This window comes from Triturus cristatus, chromosome 4_1 (genome assembly GCF_964204655.1).
Source record: "Triturus cristatus chromosome 4_1, aTriCri1.1, whole genome shotgun sequence".
In the NCBI taxonomy this organism is placed as follows: domain Eukaryota; kingdom Metazoa; phylum Chordata; class Amphibia; order Caudata; family Salamandridae; genus Triturus; species Triturus cristatus.
In genome coordinates this window covers 1,145,165,816-1,145,185,186 of record NC_140585.1, presented here as the reverse complement: position 1 = coordinate 1,145,185,186, position 19,371 = coordinate 1,145,165,816, and the positions used below count along the sequence as shown (strand labels likewise).

The window sequence follows — 19,371 nt, the reverse complement described above, 5'->3', positions numbered from 1 at the left end:
CTTGGGCACAACTCAACACGTCACTTAGGACAATGCACATGCACACTGGGAAGCTATGGTGCCCTGGCAAGTGCAAAGCAGGCATGTCTGATGACACAGCAGGGAGCTCGTTTGCTGTGCTCGCGCTCATGCAGAGAGCCATGTGAAGTGAGCGTGCCGTGGCACAAGCCGGGTGTGCCCCACCAATGGGTGCCACCCTGTCATTGGTGGAGTAGGCATTTCTAGTCCGAGGGCCTGGGGTCTGTGGAATGAGTATTTATGCAAATCTTAACACTTCTGTTAAGGCAAAGTGAACATTTAATGCAACATGGAACTGACAGCATGGGTGCTTACCGTGCAGTTGTACTTCACACAATCGTCCCAAAATCGACTGGCAGAAAACTTTTTTCTGATGACCACGGTGATCCCATAGAGCAAGCACTGCCCCACGCCCATGGTGTTACCTGGAGAGAGATTGAGGTGGAAAAATCAAAATGTTAAGAGAAAATAAAATAACAGCAATGGCAAATGAGATGTTTGAAGAGGTGTGGTCGCCCCTCCAGGGCGACCATAGCTCTTCAAAGGGCACCCATGCCCTTGATCTGGAAGCACCCCTCAGCGAGGAAGCGGTCTAATCCCCTGAATATTATCTGGCATGGTTGAAAAGTGGCCTTCGTCCCTTGAACGTCAATTGATGTGTTTCTTCAATTGAAAGACTCTTCAGCCCTTCCGATTACTTCTGAGTGAAAGGATTACGAGAAGGGCTCATGGTCTGGGCACTGTTCCCTTCTACTAAGTAAGTAACAATCGTGAAGTTACCGAGTGCACTATGTGAACACCCGTTCCCTCCCAAGTTCAGAGGAGGACCTGAAACCCCTCAGAGCTCACCTGCGGTGTGGTAAAGAGGCAGACAGTTGTAGATGATGTCTGAAGATTGTAGGCTGTAACTGTAATAGCCAAAGGCAGCGATGCGGTAATACCTGTGGGAGAGGAAGTGGTGCAGAGAATGGTTACAAAACACATTACCATGATGACGAGATCAAGAGAAAACAAACCCATAGCCATGGACTGGCAACCGAGAACCCACCTGCTGTGGACTACGATAGCTGCCTTTGGCATCCCGGTGGTCCCAGAGGTATAGATGAAGAACAGGCAATCTGAAAAATACAGAGAAGCAGTGAAACTCCTGGCCTCATCCCATCCTTTCTAAAACCTGGAATATGAGATTTAGAAAGTGGCATAAGCAGCAAAAGTTCAGAGCATCTAAAAACAGAGTATTATACAGTTTTGTACCAACTTTGGAGAACAGGGACTTAGTGTATTGATTCATTTGAAATATTTGTTATAAATACTGTTTTCACCACACTTCAGAATTACTAAAAATGTGCTTCATTTGTGCTTTCCTAATTCTGATATATTCTGAAATATCTGCACAGTTCAATTACAGACATTTAAATTTTGTTGTGTGCTAGAAAAAAGCCATGCCTGTTACAGCAAGATTGCCACATTAATCCTCTTACTTTGAAGTCAGAGAAAGAAAAAAACACCCAGCTCCCTCAGAAGAGAGAACCTGACATTGGACCCCTGCCTTTGAATGCACAGAAACGGACAAGATAACAAGATTTAAAGGCCTGTGGAAGAATACAGTAAACAGGGTATGCTCCTTTGGAGGGACAAACTCAAGCTGGACAGCCTAAATCAAATAAAGCCAGCACATACAAACCAAGCAAATGTGAGTTACAAATCACAAAGCCAATGGTCAATAATGGACAGCATGCTTTACGAATGTCCACAAGATGTCTTTCTCAAACTAGATAGGCATCGACATAAACAGCCAAAGCTGGCATAGGGGATATTTCGGCATTGAGGGGAGGGTGCGCTGCTCGTCCAGAATATTTTGAAACACCAACAAATTAATGTTTAAGCCACATTTTTGTACATTACATTACCAAAATTAACTTTTTGAGGAAAATATACTCAGCCACCACATTTTTAAAAGCAACATCGCTAGTAACAAAAATGGTCCAAGGAGCATGCCGCGCACGGCCTTCCTTGGTTCTTGACCATAAGCCGTGGATCATCCCACTCAGATACGAATACGTTTGTCTTATCGAAAACAGTTTCTCGATCTGTCACTCCTTTCCACGTACAATTGTTGTGCTGAATTTGCTATTGAAATAAGGCACCAGTCCTTCGTTTTCCCTAAAAATCAATGTTAAGCACTGTCTGGAAAGATGTTTCATGAAAAAAAAATCTCTGTGATCAGCAGGAATGTAGCTTGTTTAGGTACTGAAGGACAGTTTGATATCTAAAGATTACAATGTGTTTATTGAGAAGCTAGCCTCAGCAGTTCAAGCCTGGTCGGTGGGTCAGTGTCTCTCCCTCTCCCTCTCCCCCTCCCTCCCTCCCTCCCACTTAAATAGGCCCACCGGCCCCCAGTCTTCCATATCTCACAGATACTCATTGTCCTTCTGCTGAATCGGTGCCCCCTGATGTGTTAGGAGTCCACCCTCATCTGTCAGCAGTTACCGACCGCTCCCCCAGCTTTTCCTCTGCCACATCCTCTCTCCTGTAGCAGGTTCTGCCAGTGCTGACAATCGATTTATGGGTTTAATTTTTTTTTTTAAACCGTGTCCCAAAGACATTGTCACAAGGACAAATATGTCAGAACGATTATTGTGGTTTAAATATTTTGTCACAAACAAACTACATTTTAGATTATTTTACGGGTTATAGTACGCGCATCAGAAATCATTATGTACCCAGAAATTTCCGGGATATAATAAAAGTTACTCACCACGGTTCATGTTTTTCCATGTCTTTCCCTCTGTCTAGTCTCCTCAGCCTTTGTGGCAGAATCACAACAAGCATTTACAATACAATAGGTCTCGCAATTGCGAGTTTTTGAGCTATTTGCATATTAAATGGCAATGCCTTTTATAAAAAAAAAATGAAAAGGCTTTGTCATTTACAATACCAATAGTAGCTGGGGGCCTCGGTCAGCAATTCCCAGGCTGTTTCGCAGCCTTTGGATTGCTGGGTCTACAGTGCGCATGTCGGGCTGACCGTGGCAAGACGGCCGGCCAATCCGATATGCGCACTGTAAACCAGTGCTGTCATCCTGCATTTGCAGGATTCAGCCCACCCCCAACTCGCGCTGTACACAGCGTGAACTGGTGCAGTGGCTTTTCTTGGCACATAATTTAGTCAACCCTGCCGCATAAGTTGTTGCCCTCCTGACACATAATTCCAATGGCCCTGCCTATGGTGACATGTCAAGCGAGCCCTGGCCTTTCACTTGTTCGTTATGCCTTCTTGGGGCACAGCCGCAAAGGAGGGCACCCGACAGACCGGGGAAGGGGGTCACGAAAGATGCAGTAATCAGCCCGGCACAGCAGGGAGAGGGACTGTTTAGGGTTGAAAGTGAGGAGTCCACCATCGTGCGGCCACCTTTATCAAGGAGGCGTCACAGTGGCTAGACTGCATGCAGGACAGTTTTGAGCCATTTGGCGAAGTAGGCCAGCGTAGTGGGGAAAATGCAGGGAGACAAGGGCTTGTTTGGAGGAAGCCTTGCAACTTATCGAGGAGGCGGGCAGAGAAGATATCTTGGTCCCTGGTGCGTACAAGGAAAGGAATGGCAAAGACTACAGGTCTGGGTTTAATAGGCTAACACATGCAGGATTAGCACATTAGAGTGAGTCAGATAGTAGTGTCTCAACAGGAGCAGACAGAGGGGACTTTAGTTGCAGTTGAACTGAAGCACTTGAGTTGGTTTGGAAGAATACAAGCATATAGCCAATAGCATTAGGTGAGAGATGCAAGCTCTGCTGGGCTGAGCTAAGCCAGTGGCAAATTCTCAAGCTATTTGCTGAAAAAGGAAAGCCAATGGTTGAAAGGGGCAGACCCAAAACCCACTCTGTGTATGTTACCAATAGGTCTGTTCAAAAGCAGTTGTCGAGACCAATACCTAAGAAGACACTCTATTTAAAGACTAAAGGGAGGAGTGAAGGACCACTAAGGTCAATAAAGTGCAACAACCAATGTTGATTCCGATAAATGTGTGAAGTCTGCTGTCATAAGGCAATTGTGCACTCTGCTTCTGGTGCAAATCTGTGTAATTGGTCCACAACAGTTGCACAGTTCTACTGGGCAACAGGCAGCAAGCAAGAGCACCAGTATCTTCTCAGCCACCCCAAGGTGATTCTCCAAGATGAAGAATCACTCGATTGAGGGGAGGAGCTGCCCCCGCTTTCCCACCCAGAGCCAATCCCTCTTTCAAGGGCCCCTAACAATCACTAGCCAAGCTGTTACTCGGGTACGAATCTTACCAACACCCTGGTGTTCAGAGTTCCATGTAAAGATGTAGAGCGAGGCCACAATCCCTTTTTGACCCGCTCAACGGTCAGCCATCCTAACAACTTCCCAGTGAGGCCCAAGATTGCGCCTGGGACATCTTCAAAACTCCCACACAAGGTGACCTCAAGTCTCAGTGCGGAGACCAAGCAGCTTCCTGACTTTCAGGGTTAGCACCCACATGTTCCTGCCATAGGAGGAAAAGAGACCGTGCAGAAAATGGCCAAACTTGTGTCAGCCCCCAAACACAGACAGAGGCTGTGAGGATTTCATACCCAGATGATGCGGGCATCTCAAGCTGTATGTCAGGGCTTACCGGAATGTCAATGTGTCAAGCCTTCATTGTTGGTACGGAGGAAAGGTAGCAGCACACCTAGGGAATGGTCTTAAACATCAATAGGGCAAAGGCAGTGTAATGCTCAAAAGCGAGGGCAACTGTCCAAAATTCTGCAGCCCACTATTGAGGTTGCTAGTGCAAGACCATCACACCAAAGACACTATGACCACTAACCACAAAAATCCCAACTTCAATGTCGCCCCTCAATACTCCACACTATTATGGTTGGTGTGGGCAATGTACTGCTTATGCGTGGGTAATGCCATAGCTGGCATGGAGGCCCTTTTTGGGTCGAGTCACACTGGCTGTAAAGTAATGCAAATTTGCACTGTGGCCCACTATGTTTCATTACGAGCACATCAGTAGTGCCATTTTTATGGCCTCGTAAAGCTTTTTAAATCTGGTCATCAATTCCTCATCTTTGTTGGGTATCTCATTGACCCGAGTCATGGTCTTCTGCAGTCGTATTTTGTCAGTGGTGTTTAGCTTGGACCATTACATGGATTGTTTGGTGGTGATGCACCACGTCCCGGTGTTGGAGGACCTTGTTCTGAAATTGGCATAATTTGACAGTAAGACTTTTGCAAGGTCTGCCACCGCACAGCATCTTCACTGGCCTTCCATTGCTAAGTGTCTGAAATGTAGGAGTTTATGCATCTGCCATTAAGCCATTTATGGTCAAGGGCATGCAATTATATTACATGTAATCGTTCCACACCACCTTGCTTGTACTCTTCATCCTGCATCTTCCTGTTTGTTGGCTCCTACTTAAGGTTCGAATGATCGAGGCACGAGGGCATCCTTTGGCACCTTGATACCTCATTTCGGATCATATGGTTTATAGGAATTTCCTGAAAACATTCCTTTTTTCAAATGAATGATTTTCTGTCTTCTCGACTTAATGGTTTTGTATTCTGCAGGGCCAGGATGACAGTTAGAGAAGTAACGTGCTTTACAGATTAATGATGGTGTTATAACAATGTCAGTACGGTCAAACTCGACCCACTCATTGCATTCTTTAATTTTAACATTCTCGATTTGATACTGCAAAGACTGTGCTTGTAAATGTGGGAAACTAGAGTAAAACTTCCGATGGCGCAGAAGGCGGCTCAGATGTGCAGCTTGTGATTGACATCAACCCACGTCTGCTATCCACACATACCGTACTGCAGGAGGGAGAAATCTGCCGCAAGCAGCGCCACAGCCAAACCCGTGCACAAAACTTTAAAAAAAAACATATCCTATTTGGGCCTTAACAAGGGCTGCAGGGATGGGTGAAGCTGGAAACCACAGCCACCTGTAAAATCACTATCCAACAATGTGCATTTGTTTATTTTAGTTTCTGTTTTCCAGCTGTATGGTTATTTTAATGACCTTGGACGGCTCTTATGGCTGGTTATATGGCCCTGGAAGTGTTGCACCTCAACATACTGTATTCTCATAAAAGACTAAAGGTGTGATATCGAGTTTGATATCTGTCACGTTTGTGAAGGTGTACGCAGCCGCAGAATCTAAATAAGGCCCAGCAGAGCAGGAATTCCTCCAATATGATTCAAACAGGCTTTGTCTTATGTGATTTTTAACCAATCACTAATCTTTTATTCTATCTGAAAGGTTTGCTTTTCTGTAAGGCGAGGTTTCAATGGCCTCCAAACATCACTCACCTTAAAGAGGACATTCAGCATGCAGGAAAAAAGTTCTTTGCCCAATCCTACGTCTCTAACAATCACCAAAAATAGGCATCCTAGAATGGGTGCTGTTGTATGACATCAGCCGGAGCTTTGAGATCTATTGTAACATCATTCACCGGATGGCCCCTTTAAGTGCCAAGAAGGTGGCACATGGCATTGCCTAGAAGGCCACACTCCTGCCAGGTTCTGAAAGGGCAGGCTATGTTTTGACGATATGCGAAGGAAATTATAACCGTACTGGGGAGCACAGAGGTTCAGAGAGTCATATTGTTGAGAAAAATGTGAAACCTGTGAATACTTTTCCACGATGTGCGTTGACACCAATGATGAAGCCTAAAATGTCAAAGTCAGCCTGCATTGACTATATCGTACACCCCTATTTTTGGAAGGAACTATCCACTCGGCCGCAACACGTTCTCAGTGACTCCAATGCGCTCTGAAGTCGAGTAAATTGGTGCTTTGGCGCCAGAAGAAACAAATGCTACCCCCCTCTGTGTGCACGTGCCCACGGTCGCCCCCTCCACGTTCAAACGTGGCACTGGCAGTTACACAGAGGAATATTCAGTGCCGCCGGAGGCGGGGCCGAGAGGGGCTCGAGCTGAATTAAAACCCCCGGGCACGAATTAGGAAAACAAATAACCTCAGACAGTGCTCTGGATGCTACCTGGTTCAAGATTTCCCCGCAACAGCAGGCGGCAATTATGTTATGCGTACTGTATTAATGCACGTTCTGCAACATAACTGTGTGTGTGTCAATGCTGCTCCCTTCACACAAAGGGGCGATAGGCTTTGAGTGTTGTGCGGATCCTGGTTTCCAAGACGGCTCGCGCGAGGAGGACGGGGGGAGGGAAAGTGAAAGCGCGCCATGCACGCACGGAGTTCACGCAGGACAGGAGGTGGCACGCGTACGGAGTGCACATCTCCTGTCCGTACGCGTGCACATCTCCTGTCCCCCTTAGGCAGAGAAACCAACTACTATAGGTCTTCCCAAGACGAGCAACGCATGCGCTGCATCGCTAGGCGAGACCTAAAAACAAATGTGCACCAGCAGGATTTTTTTTAATTTTGTGGATAGATCTCTGTTGGAAATTCTTGAATCTTCAGCATTAAAAGTTGCTGACGGCATTTGAATTTGGCATTCACACCAAGCCCACTCTTTTCATCATGTACATGACACTGCTAGCCAACATCATCCGATCACAAAACATCACCATCATCTCCTACTATGATGACACCCAACTCATACTCTCCCTGACAGACAAACAACCATCGCCAGAACCAACTTCACCAAAGGCATGACCATGGTAGCAGACTAAATGCAAACCAACTGTCTGCAGCTCAAATCCAACAAGACCCAAGTACTAGTCTTCGGCAACAAGACCTCCCCATGGAACTCCATCTAGTGGCTGTCGGAGCTGGGACCAACACCCACAAACCACAAACAAAATCTAGGGATCATCCTAGATGGCAACCTCAATATGACAGCTCAAGTCAATGCACTATGCACCTTCAGCTTCCACAACTTAAGCTTGCTGCGAAAAATCTTCAAATGGTTGCCCCACAACACCAGACGGACTGTCATACAGGCACTCATCACCAGCAGGCTGGACTATGGCAACGCTCTCTACGCCTGAATCTTTAGACCACCCAGAACACTGATGCATGACTCATACTATATCTTCCATGCTGCACCCACATCACTCCGCACCTCAGGAAGCTTCACTGGTTCCACAGTCACAAGCGCAGCCAATTCAAACTTCTCATGCACACATACAAAACCGTACACAACACAGGACCAGAATACCTGAAGAACCACATACCAACCCGCCAGCCCACCAGAACAACAACGCCCTTCCTCACTCTCATACATTACCTGCATCCGCAAAAGCAAAACTGGAGATCGCTCATTTTCCTACATCGCACCCAAGAAATGGAACAACCTCTCTCAACACATCAGAACCTCCGCCTCACTTCTTGAGTTCTGAAAGAAACTGAAGACCTGGCTCTTTGTATAAGCCCCTTAGGGACCACAAATCTATACAACTGCCCAAGTGCCTGGATACCCTCTTGGGTGATTAGTGCGCTATACAAATCAAAATTACACAACATAAGCTTGGTAAATCTTGCAGTGCTTGATGTTAGCACCATATTGCAAAACCTAATTACGTTATATAGTACATAACACATTGTATGCTTCATTGCTGCCCATGTTATTACAATAAATAACATTCTGCACCACAAATTAAAAAACCCTTGTAAGCATTTACCACTGACACTATGATCTCTAAAAATAAAGAGGACTATTTACCTCAATTGAAAAACTATGAACGCAGGTCAACAGCACAGAAACATCTCATCTAATTTAACAGCACCTCCCTACACCAATTGAAGAAGAGGAAAAACACTGGATGTCCATAGCCAGTGACATCTTACCCTACCATGTTGAGAGAAAAAACAAGCATTGGCAAAGCTAATAGGTCTCGCCTATTTAAGAGATTTTGAGTTTGTCAATGTTTTATTTTAACCATGTTGCACAGCAGCATGGCTGCAAGTTAAAAAAAAAAAAGCACTATGATGCGGTCAACACTGACTGCGTCATAGCACTTTGTTTTTTAACTTTGAACCTTTGCTGCATAACATCTGCACTACTGTACAATATGGCAAAAAAATCAACTACAAACTTAAATAGCTCAACAATTCAGTTTTATCAATGTTTTTTATGTGCTACAATGTGGCCAGCGCTGACCATGTTATAGCATTTTTATTTTTTATGTACAACCTGGCTAAAAACATTGACAGTGCCAATGCTCGTTTAGTGAAGCAATCATCAGTGCAGGTTTAGGCTACAGAGCTGTGACTCCAATAGAATAGGAGTCTTTGACTTTGGGAAACCAGCATTGGCAAATTCAGTCGGTCTTGGCAATCTGAGAGTTATTGGCGTTGCCAATGTCAATGTCTTTTAGCCATGTTGAATAGCAGCACATCTGCTGTTCGTCAGGGCTGAATGTCATATAAAAAAGTGCCATGAGCCAGCCTGCGCTGTATTCTGGACTCATATATTTGAAACAGCTTTTGTGCGTGATAATGAAGAAAACAGTCATTTGTGATAATAAAGGAAAAAGTTTTCTGAAATAAAATATTTGAGCAAGATCACACTCCGCTGTATTTCAAACTCACATATTCCCATCCCATATTTGAAAGTACTTTTATTAGTGATAATGAAGTAAAAAGTTTTGTTGAGATAAAATATTTGGGCAAGAGCACACTGTGCTGTATTCTGAACTTACATATTTGAAAGAGCTTTCATGCGCGATAATGAAGTAAAAGATTTAACAACCATTTCCTCACGGTGTAGAAACTGGCAACCATGCCCTTACCGCCATGAAGGAAAAACTCCCCTTCATACCGTGCCCTTCTGCAAGCATAATTTGAACAGACATAAAGACCATTTCAAACGGAGATGGATTTAGCAAGTGAACTCATCAAGCTATTCAAAAGAAACAACGGATAAGACAGAATACAAAATGTTATTGTGTCACTCTGCTTGCTTTAAAGCTTGCCCCAACATTTGGATTTTCTGGTCATTTGCACCCTTTTGAGAAAAAGCACTCTTCTGACAATATTGCACGACCAAAGAAAAACTGAAAGCAAGCTGTCGGACTACACATCTCTCTCAACGAGCATACCTCAGCCAGTAACAAGCACACATAGCGCTGCAGGGGTGCGGAAATGTGACTTCTTTGACCGGACTACTCACTGCAGAGCCCTGGTTTACAATAAAAAGAAACTGCAAGTGGGGTAGTAGGCCGGGCTGAGCCCCAACGAGGTGGGCTTAAGAGGGGAGTAGAAGACGGCAGACGTGATTAGAGTATCACCAGCAAATATTCAGGTTCCTCATAACTAAAGCCATCTTTGAAGGACTACTAAGGCAGAAAAAGGTCTGGAGAAACAAAGACCAATGCTCTTGAGAACCAACCATAAAATTTGACGTATACTTTCAATGTTATTGAAGAAAGTAGCTGGATTTTAGTTTTTTTTGCGAGCTTGTTTCGCATCAGATAAAAAAAAAAAAAGATATATCCAGAGCTATATCATAATTTATTTTATGGTGTTCACACCTGCTTCATTGTATGACAAATCCTAATAATGAAATGGCCATCCATGGCTACGTTGGTATGACAGAACCTTTTCATGTCTCTGTGATGTAAGATGTGGGTTGAGCCAGAGAAGCATTTAGAAAGAGAAGCGAACAGGCACCGTCGGAAAACAGCGTCTGACATTTGATCTCGGTCTTTGAATGCAGAGTAAATGTGAGGAGATAAGAATAAGATTTAGAAGCCTATTTACAGAGCAGCTCAGGGCAAAACAAGAGCACTCATGTGAACTGCTCTTAGAGAAAGAAAAAAGTAGTTCCCAAAACATATACTAAAATGAGACCAGTGGATTGCTATAGTAATTGGCCCCTTATTTCAGGGAGGGCTAAACACAGGAAGAGGAATGACGCATGCACGCCATGGACAAATGGGGAGAAAGAATATGAGAGCAATGAAGGAGACAGCAAATGGGAAGCCTATAAGCCGTGCTGAAGCCCACAAAGTATATACAACATGTCTAGCTGAGACCTAAAAAGTAAATAATGTAAACAAAAAAAAGCTGAAAAAATGTTTTAAAAACAGGAACTATAGTGCTATCATCAAGAAGAAAAGTCAAAAAACTTTTATTGGGTAGTGGCGTATCTTTAGGGGTTGTGTTTGGGGTGGGACCCCCCTAATAACTCCCCAGTCGGTCCACGGCGAGGTCGTCAGGTTACCACTGTTTAGAGTCTGAGGCATTCAGCCAAACAGCTGTGTGTCCCTGTATGTGATTGTTGTGCAGGAAACACTCAGGGATATAGGCAATGGTATGATTAAAATGTACAAACTAGTCTGCCCCCGACTATTATAATAATACAGCATGACCCCCATTGACCTGAGGCACAGCAGTTAAAGTCAAGGTGCCAGATATTCACTCTCCTTAGAAAACTGAAGTCGGTCTTCATCTCAGACTGTCTGAGCATCGTTCCAGTGACCGTTGCTGGGTTGGTGACACTCTGCAAGGCAGTAAACTCCACAAATTTTGGCATCTGAAGTACCAGCTGTTCTCTCAAGCACTCCAGTCTGTCACCCTCACCTCCTTGCACTTGTAATCATTGGGTAGTTGGGTTTTCATTGTTCATGCCAGAGACTGTCAAGCTCAGCACATACGAAGGCCCAGTTGTGCTAAGGACTTGGGTTGTCTTTGCGTGATGCAAGTCATCACAAGGCAATGTCCTTATTTAGGATTTACTAAGCCATGCAAACCCACTTTAAGGGGCTTTGCATGGTTTAGTAAATACAAAGTAACACAGAACGTAGAGCTGCCTTACGTTACTTGCATCACCGAGTCGTTCAATGGATGGAGCATGAGCGTTCTCAAAACCCACCCAGGGATTCTGTGGCCATCCCAGATTTACTAAGGTTAGTAAACCTTGGAATGTGCCAAAACGGTGTGCCACCCAGGCGTAAAGATAAGAAATATATTTTTTTCTTCTTGTTACTTCCTTTTTCTATGTGTGATACGTTGTGCATCCCACATAGAAAAATGTCTTTAAGGATTGTTTTTGAGCAGGAAGGTATCCCTTCTTGCACAAAAACAATTGTGCTCAAACGCAATTATTGTATATATTGTTCTCCAATAAAGCAAAATTTCTGGCATTTTTGCAACAGGCACTAAACATGCTTGTCCGAAAAAAAAAATGCAGTAGCCCCGATGTGAGGCCAGCAAACCAACACTGCACAGCATGAAGAGTGCTGGGAAGACAAATGCTTGGTGCCAGAGAGAGTAAAGTTTTAAATTTGCTCTCCCTATCACCACCCTGCAATAACACTGCCCACCATTGACTACATGGTGCTGGAGGGAGCTGTTACTTCAGCTGTCTTCATCCTCCTTCCATTTTAAATTAAGGTTGGAGGAGGGCTGAAGGGCTACTAATTGTGTATGATGGGTGCCACGGGGACGGAGGGGGGGGGGGTAAGGAGGACTAGTGGAAGAGTGGACAAGTGGGAGGGACTGGAGGCTGGGGAGGGACTGATCATCTAGGAAGACTGCATGGCGTGTGGTGTGCAAAGGATAAGGATCACAGGGGTGGAGGATCAAGGGGGAGGGTGTAGTGGCCATAAGCCAAGTTAGGCCAGGCCTTAAGATACCTCTCTAGTCCTGGCCTCCTGCAGGCTTTTGTTTTGCTCCACGCTAAATGTTTACAAGAGGTAGGCGCTGCTTAAGCAGGACGCCATGCCGTACGAAAAGAGTAGAAAAACACCTCTCTCTTGCCCAGCCTCCTTTTATTGGCCCAGCGCACCAGCGCAGAATTAATAAAAGAGGGCTACACCAAGGGGGGAAGGTTCATTAAGATTTGGGGGGGGCTTTTGTAAAAATCATCCCTTGGCTTTTACAAGAGTCACATTTTTGCAATTTGCTTCTAGATCGTGAATTTGCAAAATTCTGAAGGGTTTGGGGTTTGACACCGTGCATGGTTGCAGAACTCTCCCGTTAGAAACCCTGTGTTGCACCTGGCATGATATCAGATAGTCTCTCTGGAGACTATTTTTCCGCTCTCCAGTATGGAGCCTGCCCCCCGTCCCATCCACACACAATGCCCCCCGACACGACAGCCCACACAGCCCCCTCCCCTACGAACCACGTAATTTCGCATGGCCGGAACTCCTTCTCGATCAGTTTCCCACCTGACATCTCACCTAAAGCGAAGAAGAACTTCAAACAGAAACTGATCAGACAGCATCCCGATTCAAAGGTAACAAGCATTGGCATAGCCAATAGGTCTCGCTTTTGGGACCGTATAAGTATTAAGTTATGCAGCACAATATCCTTAGTGCAACAACTGTTGCATGGCTAAACACTTATAAGGTCCCAAAGGCGAGACCTATTGGCTATGCCAATGCTTGTTTTTAAGAGTAAGCAGTAGTCTAGACCACTGCCTACTCTTAAAACAAGCATTTGCAATGCAACAGGTCTCGCATTTATGCGAGTTTGAGCTATTGACATTGCAAATAACAATGCCTTTCATTTTTGTTTTCGTTTGAAAAAAATAAATAAAACCCATTGTCATTTACAATGTCAATAGCTTAAACTTGCGTAAATGCGAGACCTATTGCATTGCAAATGCTTGTGTTCTCTTTGGTCCCACATTTGTTTTTCCTCGCTCTGCTCACAGTGTCTCGCGGCGCTGTCACGGTTTAGCCTAGAGCTGTCCGGGGTGTGGTATGTGCCTTGTGTCTGGTTGTGTATATTGTCCAGAAGCCTTGTACCAGCAGAGCTGGCCATTGTTAACATAAGAGCAGTGGCACACAGGTGGATAACACATGACCTGGTGACCCTGGAGGCATGATTGGTGGGACATTGAGAAACACCCACACATGCTAACAGTGACGCCAGCTGCATCATGTCACAGGGGCCTTTCAGGATGTGTTGTATATAGAAATGCACTTCCTGGTAACAAGAGGATGGGTCGGAAACATGACTTCCATAGATAAGTTGTTCCTGTAGTGGGGGGTGAGGCAGCTGGGCATGTGTACGTGTGCGCTTGAGCCTATGCGCCTGACAGTGTGTCTGTGTTTTGTGTCCTTGTGCGTGCCTGTCCGTATCCACATGCATTTGTTCTGGGAAGTTCTGTGTGTCTCAGACAGTCTTTGTTAGAAAATGGTTGTATTGACATCTGTTTGTTGAAGTGTTTGTGTGAATCTGTGTGTGCGTGTGTTTGTTACTGTTTCCATGTGAATGGTTGCCTGTGGGTGTTTATCATCTTCTGTGGGAATGTCTTTGCAAACCGACATGTATGTTCGTGTGTGTGTGCTCGCGCGTGCCTGCGTTTATGTGAGTGTGCGTGCTATTGTGTGCATGTGTGTGTCTATATACGCGCAAGTATCTTTCTTTGTATGTGTTTGTGCGCGCGTGTTTGCACCATTGTGTGCGTGTCCGTGCGTTTGTTTGTGTTTACCTAAAAAAACGCTTTCCTATCTCAATGTGTGATTTCTTTCAAAATGGTCGAGATTCGACTGGCTGCAGTGAACCCCGAGGCTTTCACATTTAGAGGAGAAAGGCTGACTCACTGGGCGTATATTTTAACACAGTATTCGAAGGCCAGTTCAGTTTTCAAAAAGTCAGCGTGTTATGTAACTATAGAACCCTCTATTTATAAATCCCCGATACCTGCCAGATCAAACACACAAACCGGACCTCACATGATGTATGCATCTTGTGTGTAATTGTACACATGACAATTCACAGTGATAAATGTTGAAAGATTTTGAAAAACACCACATTTGTGTTCTTGAAAAAGGTAACTAAAGAAAAGTTTGTAATTCAGCACAAAGCTTCAACCGCCGCGGAGCTGAGGAATTCATGGCGTGTGGGCCGAAAATATTCCAGCTGGAAACTTAAAAAAAACAAGCGCCCCACAGTGCTAAATAATAGCACATCTCCGGAAAGGACCTATAATTAACTCAGCAGGTCTTCCGGAGAGGAGCACTCCAATAGAATGAACGCGCAAAAGGTGTTCATGTGAAACAATCTGCTCGGGACGCCATTAATTGCTACCAACCACCCACCTCAAGCATAGTACAAGCATTTACAATGCAACGGTCTCGGTATTGTTAAAGTTAGAGCTATTGGCATTGTAAATGGCAATGCCTTTTATTTATGTGTTGGTTTTTAAAACATAAATAAAAGGCATTGTCATTTACAATGCCAATAGGTTAAACTCTCGCAAGTGCGAGACCTATTGCATTGCAAATGCTTGTTATTCCTGTCTTAGAGAGGGGTTACCTTTGCAGTTCATTGGCCTGTTCCTATTGAAGAGGACCGAGACACATTGCACATGGTTTGTCTCTGTCTAGAGTGAGAGAGTGATTGAGTGAGCAAACAATGATAGACTGCAGAGTGGCCCTGGGCTTGAGATTAATTCAAGCATTCCACTGATCACTTCATTCTTTTTGTTCTTGATACACAATGAGGCCTCATATGAGCTCTGTCAATGTTCTTCTCACCACCCACTTAATATCATATGAATCCGACCTATTTAACTACCCTGTGCCAATGCAGACCCCTCCCCCCATTCCTAATCTTAGTTTCAGGACTGTTCCTCTCTGTTTTCCTTTCTCACCCAGACATACCCCTTCGTCTAGCCAGGCTGACCTGCACCGGTCCTCACTGCCCCCACCCCTCACAAATTGTCATAGAAATGAATAGGCATCGCCTGATATCAAAATGACACCCTTTTAAAGAACATTCATAACATTTTACTGAGAATGTAGCGAAATATCCTGAGCTGTGACTTTCGGTGTGCAGAAAGCGCTGCTACAAGTGCGCAAATGGAGGTGCCCTGTGTATATGTATTTTGAGGGACATGTCGGGAAGAGTATGCACCCGAGAAACCAAATGAACCGAGGCTGGCCACCCTCTGGGACAGGTCCCCAATCCTCGGTTCCAGCAGAACACACAGACCGCTTGTACTGGCGCTGGGAGCGCGGTGCCGGAGTAAAGAAAACACACATTCTTGCAGGGCTGAGGCGACATGTAACAAAGGCTGCTTTTAACGACGGCCCACGAGAGGAGCGGGGCAGGCAGTGAGCACAGTACATGTCAGATGTATGCAATACTTATAGATACATCAAAGCAGGGTAGATACAGCCAAAGTTTGACACAACGATTTTTGTAGTCCGTATGCAATGTAGAGACGAGCATTAACTACAATATCAATTTGATAATATTACTTTCTTATTATAAAGTGCCGAGTTATCAATTTTGCAAAGTTGAGCGATATTACCACTCACCAAGTCATTGATCACATTAGAAGAGTACCGATTTTATTTCCTACTGTTAAAAGAACGTAGAATACCACCACACAAAAAAACAAAATGGAATTAAACACGTTTGTTTCGTTCAGATTTTTGTTTTCAGACTCAGTTCTTTTTTTTTAAATACACGTCCTTTTTTATTCTTCGGGGCAGCAGTTTGTACAATGATGACATATGCCAGAGTGAAACAGCCACAATATAAAATTTTAAAATGTGAAAAATCCACATTACCCCATTTGCATCAAAAAATATTAACAAAACGTGGCCGGTTGTTATATTGAGAAGAACAAAAATGTTTCAAAAGTTGGACCGACCAGTTTAACTTTTTCCATATCTCCTAAAAAAAGGGGATTATGGAGGAGATATCGAATTAACGGTTTAAATGCGCATATCAGCTCTGTGGAGTAAAAAAAACACAATTCGCCTGTTTCCCATGGTGGGTTATAGGAGCGCGCCTTTCAACCATGGATGTGTGTTTGTTTTTGCAAGATGACGTGTTTAAATAAAAGCCAGGCTGGTCTCTTCGCCCAGCTTCACCTCTTCTCCCCAGGGCTCGCACCTTCTTTCCAAAAGCCATCGCTCTGCGTGAACGGTGAGCAGGGGGGAGGCTGGAAGGCAATACAGCCAAATGCTCTCCTGAAACATTTCAAAGAGAAGACGCGCTGCGAAAAGAAACACCTTTTCCGAGGTTGGCACTTCAGCCAAATGACCCCTAATTAACCTTAACGAGATGTCTGATTTCCAGCCTTCTGCTCCCACCGCCGAACGGGGTGTTTGATGTGAAGTGTGGAGCCAGTCCCTTTAACTCATGCAACTCCCCCCCACCCTCACCTCACTCCGACTTTTCAACGGGCAGGAAACATTCCCCAGGAACAATAAGGCGCAACAAAAATAGACCCTTCCGTGCTCAAAAGGCATCGCATTTTGGTGTGCCGCCTGCAGGGACCTAGCCGTTTGCTTCTGGGGTCGTCCAACTATTTAGTCGCAGAGACGGGGCATGTGGGGTTCACAGGGTGTCACAGCGACCCCTGTACCCTGCAAGGTAAAGAGTAGAAAGAGCTAGTTCGTGCGGCATTACACTTTTAACCAACATCCCCCCTCGCAAACTATGGCAGAGACTCGGGGGCAAAGCACGCCAATGATTTTTTTTTTGGGTACGATTCTGACACGCCAAAGGAGAACACAAGGGCTGGCCCAATTAGATGGGTTATTTGGTGTTCTGACTACTAATAAAAACGAAATACACCATTTGTCTATAAGCATTCGAGTGTTAGTAAAGTTGTGTTAGCATCATTCGCTCTCCGAAAGTGCTTCACAAATGTAATATACCATACAGGAAATCTTCAGTTAAACACAACTATATAGTTAAAACGATTCCCGCGTTAACTGAATGAGCAGTTAACGTAACCTGTTGACTAACTGGCGAGCACATGTATTGAGGATTCCCGAAAATATTGTGGGCAGGTGTTTAACTAGTCCCACATTGAGTCTTGCTGGGGGAGGGGATGGGCCGTGCTTTCTATGCAGGCTTCGTTTTGTTCAGACAAGCTTACTGCAGCAGGTCACGGGCCAAAGACCACATAAACAGCATCTGGGGATTTTCAATTACAGGCCCTCACCCAGCATGCCTGCACTGTAATCTCTACCAGATGAGGCCCAGGCCTCTCTATTTTCAATAATTCACACACTGTGTACACATAACATGACAATACGGGCATCCATGCCGCCGCCTGATTCGCAGATCAAAGCCCCCGAATGGCCAGCTGTAAGCATGCTTACTGCTGAATAATTCATTCTTTTCACGGGCTTGAAAAACGCTCAGCGGGTCTTGGCAGGCAGGCGCTCTTTCCTATGTGCTATGCTAAATTAAAAACCTAAAAAGAATCGCAGTCCGCAAACTGAGAAACAGATCCAACGCTTTAAATGTGTATTTACAAGTATTCCGTCGCCGGCTTCGAAAGCACTCCACGCAGCACAATGGTTTCGCCAGAAGGCCAGAGAGAGAATAGGGCCGGCGTCTTTTCCGCTGTGTCAGACAGGTGGCTATTTAGAAGGAACTCGCCGCGGTGTTATTTCTGCTGTGCCGGACTGCAGCTGCAGTAAATCATATTGTTACCGCCTCTAAATCCACTACTACCAGATGCTTAGCAAGGGACGTGCGCAGTAAATAAACCTCGGTGCCCCACAAATGTTATCGCACGTGGTGTGAAAAAAAGCCTAAAAAAACGAGAATCCCTGAAAAATATTACGTGTTGAAAATGATTTTCACCGTCTGACGTAAGCCCTTTCTGCACCTGCTGCTATTCAGTTACCCTGACATAGCAAAACCGTTGCAGGGTTATATTTCCGACATTTCATCCAAGAAGAAACGAAGGACGCATTAAAGAGCAGGGCGCGCGCTGAAGTTCGACACTGCACTTGTTGCCTTCTATTTCTGTGGAGAACTGTTTGTCGGTCGGCGCTGGTGGTTTGCCACGTCGTGATATTAAGATCTCCCTGGGTGTCAATCACAACTAAACACAGCAGGGTAAACTAGCCATGACCCCCATGCGGGGGTCATGGAAATATGGATTTTCATGATCAGTTATGTCCCCTATCTTGGACCCCAACGGTTCTATGTGCATGTTACATGTACATGTATGTTCCCTCCAGTTCCAGTTTCTAAGACGCAAACACATGTGCGTCCACCGTCAACATGTCCTCTGTCAGATCCGCCATGAATGGGCTGGATATTCGATTCCTAAGTATGAAAGGCCACCGACTTTATATGGCTCAGTTACTCCATTTTTCAGTTCAGGCGAGTAGGCCCTGATTCTGCCATCAAGCCTTTCCTTGTTCTCTGCCTCTGACAGCTTCAGCTTGAGCTCGCATCTGTATCCATGAACTTTGTCCTACTCCCTGTGCGGCTAACGGTGCCTGCCTCGGCCGGTTTCGCCTGCCTGCCAAGAAACCGTATTTCACCTTCGAATTATCTACTTCGCTCCTCAGCCGATGCATTCCTGTCTAGTAGTTTAGGTAAACATTTCCTTCAGCTACCGAGCAAAGGGCCCGGCCTCTCTGTCCTCATGCAAGTAATTCATAGCCCCGTTACCATGGAAAGTTTCTGCCCCTTGCATCTCAT

At 45.1% G+C, this 19,371-nt stretch overlaps 1 protein-coding gene across 1 annotated transcript in view; it reads right to left on the bottom strand.

Moving 5' to 3' along the window:
• The window catches only part of SLC27A1 (solute carrier family 27 member 1), a 216,011-nt gene that overhangs the window by 54,537 nt on the left and 142,103 nt on the right, over positions 1 to 19,371 (bottom strand). The window contains exons 4-6 of the mRNA XM_085654270.1: positions 1,067 to 1,136; positions 868 to 959; positions 334 to 443 (exon numbers count right to left, since the gene is read on the bottom strand). Of these exons, the coding sequence (XP_085510396.1) occupies positions 334 to 443; positions 868 to 959; positions 1,067 to 1,136 (272 nt within the window). The remainder of the gene's footprint in view (positions 1 to 333; positions 444 to 867; positions 960 to 1,066; positions 1,137 to 19,371) is intronic.